At 48.1% G+C, this 7,104-nt stretch overlaps 1 protein-coding gene across 1 annotated transcript; it reads right to left on the bottom strand.

The window, feature by feature from the left end:
- Positions 1–607: 607 nt before the first annotated feature.
- Positions 608–6,883, bottom strand: LOC124209078. Its single transcript, XM_046606942.1, has 2 exons — positions 4,582–6,883; positions 608–4,464 (listed from the first exon to the last, which is right to left on the bottom strand). Exons 1-2 carry the CDS (start codon positions 6,881–6,883, stop codon positions 608–610), a joined length of 6,159 nt encoding a protein of 2,052 aa, XP_046462898.1.
- Positions 6,884–7,104: the final 221 nt, after the last annotated feature.

Here is a 7,104-nt window from a genome sequence, read left to right as displayed (position 1 = left end):
TTTCCCAAGTTTTAAGGCATTTATGCAGCACAACTTAATTAATGATATTTTAAGCTAAAATTAGCCGCTTTCTTTTTTCAGCACCTTTATTAAGCCATCAATCATTTATTCTGCAAGATTGAATGCGATTTCAACAGCAAAAGGTTCCTTTAGGAACATGTACATCAGAGGACAAGACTGCAAAACATCGCATACCATAAGCTGCAATAACCACAATCGGGCTTACAACTTTTAGAAACTCTTTAACTTATTTTGTAATAGTAGAGAACCATGCATTTAAATTTGCATTTGGGATACACTACATGCTTTCAAAAATACTTGGTAATTTTGAAATGATTTTTTTTAAGTTGTGGGTTTGTGCATAGTTATAGATAATGGTGTTGTTCGGCAGGAAAGTAGTGTGTCAGACTTTTTACCTTACCGAATAGTTGAAATGATTAAAGATGACACTGATTTTAGATTTGCGAGACCGATTGTATTGAGCCTGACTCGTTGTACGAATAGATTAAGACAGAGAGGGCCCGACCCCCTCTGGAACATTACATTGACACCAGGGGGGGAAGGGGCACAAAGAATTTACACAGTCAGGCGGGTAACAAGGGGCCACCTATCGGGGGCCCCGAAGGTCGAATTCTCGTAGGTGAGCTGGAATCCGGGTCGTCCGGCCGGATCTCGTCGTCGGCCGTTGGGGATGCCTTTCGTTCCCAACATACTCCCCACCAGAGCCCATGCCTTGGGACTCGACCTCGCCGACGTCAGTTGCGGCCGGATTGGCCACATGATTATCTTCTTCGACGTCAGCTGGATCGATCGGGAGCAATGGGAGTGGAGCCGGATCGGGTGGGTTTGGAATTTGCGGAGCAGTTGCTTCAGCTGGCTCCGGATTCAACGCACCGTCTGCGATCTCCACATTTTCCGGTTGATCTTCTCTCAGTTCTACGGGATATAAACACTGAATGGCTCGGGTTAATAATTTACCGTTTGGGAATTTAACTATTGCGGATCGGACTAGGCCGTCGCAGCTGGGGAGTAATTCTTTAACTACTCCCGTCTCCCACATGAGCCGTTTGGAAAGTTTGTCGTGGATTACGACAACTTCTCCGACGCGGATTTTTCTGCCTGACGATCCTTTTGCGTGAAAATTATCCAGCTGCATCAGGTAATCGGAGACGAACCGTGAGCACAAGTCACTGACGTAATCACGCCTGTTCTGATCCATTTTCTTGAGTAGTTCACTTGTTGAATCGGGAGCCAATAGATTGACTGCTGGCTCCGGCGTGGCACAAGTTGAACGACGATTATTGAGAAACTGATTCGGAGTGATCGGGAGCGGATCGTCCGCTCCTTCTCCAATGTAGTTCAACGGTCTCGCGTTAATCACACTTTCTGTTTCGATTAAACTCACTTCCAGTTCGTCATACGCGAGACATGCACGCCCGTTGGATCGTCTCAAGAGATCTTTCGTGATCCTCACCATTCTCTCCCAAAATCCGCCCCACCATGGAGCGAGGCTAACGGAGAAGATCCAGCTGGTTCTTCTCATGGCGAGGAGGTCGTGAACGGATGGGTCGGATCGAATGTTTTTAAGAAATCGAGACACACAACGGAATGTTTGGGCGTTGTCACTGTACATCACTGACACTGGGCCTCTTCTGGCGGAGAATCGACGGAAAGCTAACAGAAAGGAGCGAGCCGTCATGTCTTTGGTTAACTCCAGATGAATCGCTCTCGTCACGGCACAAGTAAAGATGACCACGTAACTTTTCGGTTGCTTTTTGTTGACTGGTTGCGCTGGATCCAGTTGGTCGCCATCGTCTTCTTCTTCGGGAGCTTCTTCGGTGGGAAGCTCCGCTGCATCCGGGTTCTCTTCTTCTGGTGGAGGTTCCGGAATGACTTGTTCGACGGATGGCGTCGACTTGGATTTCCTTTTCGGAGTCGCGTTCTTGTAGTACAGCGGGCCAGCGAAATCGGTTCCGGTTATTTCAAATGCCCTGGCATCGCGGAGTCGGTTGGCTGGTAGCGGCGCTGCTATTTGTCGGAAAGGAGGTGAAGTCAGCTTCTGGCACTTCACACAGGTGTACCAAACGTTTCTCACTTGTTGGCGTCCTTTCACGATCCAGTATTTCTCTTTTAGTTCTGACAGTGTTGTTTTTACTCCTGTGTGTGAATTGAATACATGTTTGTTAATTATCAACATAGTTACGACCGGGTGATTTGCTGGGAGAAGGATCGGTGGTTGAATGTCTCGATCCCTGAGGGCGAGCGCTACTCTTCCAGTGACTCGGATGAGTCGATCTCGATTGTCCCAGACCGGTCGGAGCGATGCGATTTTCTCCTTTGGGTGAATCTCCAGTCCGCGCTGGAGTGTCCAAAAGGCTTTGGGATAGCGTTCGACTTGGAGCTGTCTGCAGATGGCTAGCTCCGCTTCGTTCAGCTCTTCGGTGACTATCTTGTCGATTGTGATTTCTGTTCCGGCGACTGTGATTATTTCTTTTAGTTCGAGTCCTGGACCGCGCGTTCTTTTCCTCATACGGTTGAGCGCTCTGTTGATCCAAGCTGTTCTGAAGAGTAGTTTTGTCCATGTAGAGATCTTTTCGAGGTGCCATTCAATTGGCTGGGCGGTTTCGATCGCTGCAAAGGAGACGGTCGCCGTTTTCTTCGTCTCCTCTTCCTCGATTTTCTCTTGAGTTTCGGTGGAATGGTTTTCTGGAGAATTCGGCCATTCGCTTTCTTCTTCTGTTAGCCAGGCTGGTCCGTGCCACCAAAGTTTCGAATCTACCAGCGCATGCGCTGGCGCTCCCCGCGAAGCGAGATCGGCTGGATTCTCCAATCCGGGGCAATGTCTCCACCATTCCTTGTTAGAAAATTGTCTGATGGTTTCTACTTGGTTTCGCACGAACGGTCTCCAACGATAAGGATCTCCTCTAATCCATCCGAGTGTGACGAGGGAATCTGTCCAGTAGATCGTTTTCCATGACTCGGTGTGAAGGGAGGTTCGAATTTTCTCTCCTAAACGGATTGCTAATAAAGAGCTTAGTAGTTCGAGTCTGGGTAACGTTACTTTCTTTTTTGGAAGAGGCGCCACTCTCGTTTTGCTGGCTAGGAGGATGGTGTACGGAGTTCCGTTCTCCAGTTGGAGCCGTGCGTAGGCTACTGCTCCGTAGGCTGCCTCTGATGCATCGCCGAACACGTGAATTTCTGCGGAGACGATGGAAGGTTTTGAATAGCCGATCCATCGTGGGATCTCCAAATTATGTAGATCCTTCAGTCCTTTCATGATGCTGCTCCAGGTGTTCTTCACTTCGGGTGTGGCGTCATCGTCCCAACCTATGTCTCCTTCCCAAAGTTTTTGATAGATTATTTTTAAAAGTAAAACTGTGGGAGCTAGAAAACCAATTGGGTCGAATATCCTTGCTGAGATGCTCAGAATTTTTCTTTTGGTGATTTTTTCTCCAATCTCCACGGCTGCTTCCATTATAGATGTAGGGTCAAATTTAAATGAATCGGAGCTCGTGTCCCATCTAAGACCCAGTGCCTTGTGCTGGCCGTCAATTGTGGGAGAAAGGATTCCGACTATCTGGTTCGACATTTCTTTTTCGGTGAGAAAGTCACGGAGCTCTTTGTTGTTTGTTGCCCAGCTCCTCATGTTGAGTTGGGCCTCTGAAAATAACGTGACGGTTTCTTCCACTGTGGTTATTGCTGTTGGCACGATGTCTGCTCCTCCGAGGTAGTCGTCTACGTAAAGCTGCTCTTCAATTTGCTCGACTGTCTTCTGAAATCTGGGTTTGACTGAGAGCAAATGTTTATTAATGGTCACTCTTAAAAGAAATGGACTTGAACTTAGCCCAAATGGAACTCGTTTCCATTTGTACGCGATGAAATCGGAGTCGGGATTTTTCGGCTCCTTTGGCCATAAAAATCTGACTGCTTCTGCGTCTTCGGGCTGCAGCGCGATGTTGAGAAAGGCTTTTTCAATATCCGCAATCCAGGCGATCCGGTTCATCCGGAAGCGCATTAAGACCGAGAGGAGATCAGGATTTAGATTCGGTCCGGTCTCCAAAACATCGTTGAGGCTCGGCCCATATTTGGATCTTGCGGCGCCGTCGAAAACTGGGCGGATTTTTGTGGTAGCCTTGTCCGTCCGGTAGACTGGGTGATGCGGTAGATAAGTGTGGAGGCCATCGTAATTGAAATCAGCCTCTTCTACGAATCCGTTTGTTATCAGTTGATTGATTTCTTTGGTGTAGTTGGCTAAGTCGACTGGAGATTTGCGTAGTTTGAACAGCATGCTTCTCAATCTTGTAGCTGCCATCTGGTGGTTGATTTCCAGTCTCCATCTGTCAGTCGTCCATGGGATTGGCGTGCAATACCTGCCGTCTTCGAATCGTGTGATTTCGTTGCAGAAGGAGCGGAATTGATCGTCCTTCTCCACAGCAACACAGTCGTTCAGATTGGCAAAATTCTCTAGACGCCAAAATAATGAGAGATCAAAATTCAATTTCTCCATTTCAAACCTTTTGTTTTCTTTTGTTGTGTCGTAAAAGCAGATCTGTTCAGAATTTTCTGGTAGTGGAAGGAGACTGGAATTTCCTGTCTCCCTGCTTTCCGACTTGTTTGATTGGATGGATTTCGATGGCTGTGAAGTGATCTGTGGAAGAGAGCGATTTGAATTGATTAGAAGTTGACTGACGATTGTTTGATTTTGTTTCGATGATTTTTCTTGCGATGGACCGCCGATGACTTTCCCAAGTTTGGACGTGTAGGCTCTGAGTCCGCACGGGCTGATAGTTGCTGGTTCGTTGAACATGATGTTGAACATCTGGTCCATTCCAACAAGAATTCCAACGTCCTCGTCTCCACCTTTACGTTCGAATCGGTCGTCTGCCAAATTTTCATTCTCCATCCACAGCTTTCTTGCAAATTCTGTGGTTTGGTACGGGCCGGTGCTTCCGACTTTGTCGGTTGCTTCTAGAGCTTCAATACGCACCGTTGGGGCTCCCGGCCAGGTGCCCCGCACCGTCATCTCGACCACATTGTGAGTTTCTGCTGGAGGGGCTTCTGTCTGCCGGAAGGCCCTGGTCGCGATCTGTTCCACCTGGATGATTTTCAGTTGAAGCTCTTTCGAAATTTGCCTTTTAATCCATGTTCTATGGCTGCCATCGTCGAGGAAGAGAATCGCTCGGATTTGTTTTCCATTCGTGCCTGTAATGTAAACGGTTGCTGTTTTTAGGATAACTTCACCAAAGGAGCTTGCACACGCTGTTGTTGAGCTGCTCCCAGCGACCGGTTTGCTTGGGATTATAGTTGAGGATCCGAATCTGGTATCTTTCTCGGCACACAAGGATGTGTGGTGCTTGGCTCGGCATCGTTGGCACCTGTGTGGATTAAAACAAACAGTTGTCTCGTGATGACCAAAACAATTAGAGCATCTTTTTTCGTTTGTGATGACTGCTTTTTTCTCTTTCAGCTCCATTGGGCAATTGATAGCCCAATGCATCTCCTTGCAGAACACGCATGGCAGCATTGGCTTTCTTGGAGATGATGCTGTCGTTTCTCTCCTTGGTGGTGGACTGCCATTTCTTCTTGTTTTGCTTGAATGTTTTGATTGTGGAGTCGGCTTGCTGCTGACTCCGAGCTGAGAGGCTGTCGGTGTAGTAGGTGGTGTTGATTTGGCCGGCTGTTGAGAATTTTGGGCTGGCTTTTGTGTTGAAGCTCTCAGACGGCTGAGTCGCTCTGCGACTTCAACTTGCTCTTCGATAAAATTTAGTACTTGATCAATGTCAGTTACCTTGTTCGTTGCTGATTTGGCCCACTCTGCTTGAAGTTTGAGTGGGATCGAGCGCAAAATTCTTGATCCAAGGAGACACCCGTGGCTGGCTCTTGCTACTCCCAGTGTCTCCAACGCATTGATGTGTGACTGGATAGTCAACTGGAAGCACCTGAGTGCCGCGGTATCAGCTACGTCTTTTACTGGTTGCAGCGTGTCCAATTTCTGTGTGTGGGCCTCGATTAGGACGTCCGTTTTGCCATATCTTGCCTTCAGGAGGGTGATTGCGACGGTGTAGTTGGCGTCTGTCAGCTCCAGGTTCTCCACGCACAGTTGTGCTTCACCTTTCAAGTAATCTTTAAGGTATCCAAATTTTTGAACCGCCGGAATGGCTGATTCGTGGACGGCTGCGTTGTAACCTTCCCAGAAGGCTGTCCATTCGAGCACGTCCCCTTTGAACGGCTTGATTTGACGTTTTGGCAGTTTAGTTGACGCAACTGCTGCTGCAGCTGCTGGCGCTCCTGGTGCAGCTGCTGCTGGAATGGCGGCAATCAGTTGTCGGAACAAGTTCTGTTGATCCAGATTTTCTTGTTGACGGATTGCTCTTTCCTGTGCTCTTGCAGCGTCTTCGTCGATTTTTTCTTGGGCCCTGGCAGCGTCTTGATCGGCCTTTTCCTGGGCCCTGGCTGCATCTTGATCGGCTTTTTCCTGGGCCCTGGTGGCATCCGCTGCTGCTTGTTGCGTCTGGAGCATGAGCAGTAGCGTCTGATCATGCCGTTTTCTTTCTTCAGCGTCTTGCATTTCTTTGAATTCTTCTCTTTTTCGTTTTGCGATCATGAGTGCGTCACCGACATCCTCTTCAACTTGGATTTGGCTGTCGATTTCCGCTTGAAATTGTTCTTGGGTCGCTCCTGCTTGCTCCATGTCTTTGGCGACCCCCTCTGAGAGTCGCTTGTATTTGCTGTACATGTTGCGTAAGTTGGATTCAGCTCCTAGCACTAGGTTGTGGATTGTGCGATCCATCTGCACGTTGTCGTACTGCTGGATGTTATTGATCCAGCGAGTGACATGTCCTTTCATGCCTCTCCGTGACGCTTCGCTTGTCGGAGTAGTCATCTTGATTGTTTTTGAAAGAGAAAGGGTTTTAGATTAGTTTGTTTTTGTTTAATTATTAATTGTTGAGCCTGTTTGTTTGTTTGGTTGCTTGAGGTGTCTGCTTCAAGTTTGATTGCAGCGCCTCTTGCGGTGTTGTTGGAGAGTGGCTGCTTCAAGTTTGACTGCAGCGCCTCTGCCGGTGTTGTTGGAGAGTGAAAGTTTTTCGTCTCTCCTTCCTCTCA

Source organism: Daphnia pulex, chromosome 12 (assembly GCF_021134715.1).
Source record: "Daphnia pulex isolate KAP4 chromosome 12, ASM2113471v1".
In the NCBI taxonomy this organism is placed as follows: Eukaryota; Metazoa; Arthropoda; class Branchiopoda; order Diplostraca; family Daphniidae; genus Daphnia; species Daphnia pulex.
The sequence above is the reverse complement of the archived record's forward strand: the minus strand, read 5'-3'. Positions and strand labels throughout refer to the sequence as shown.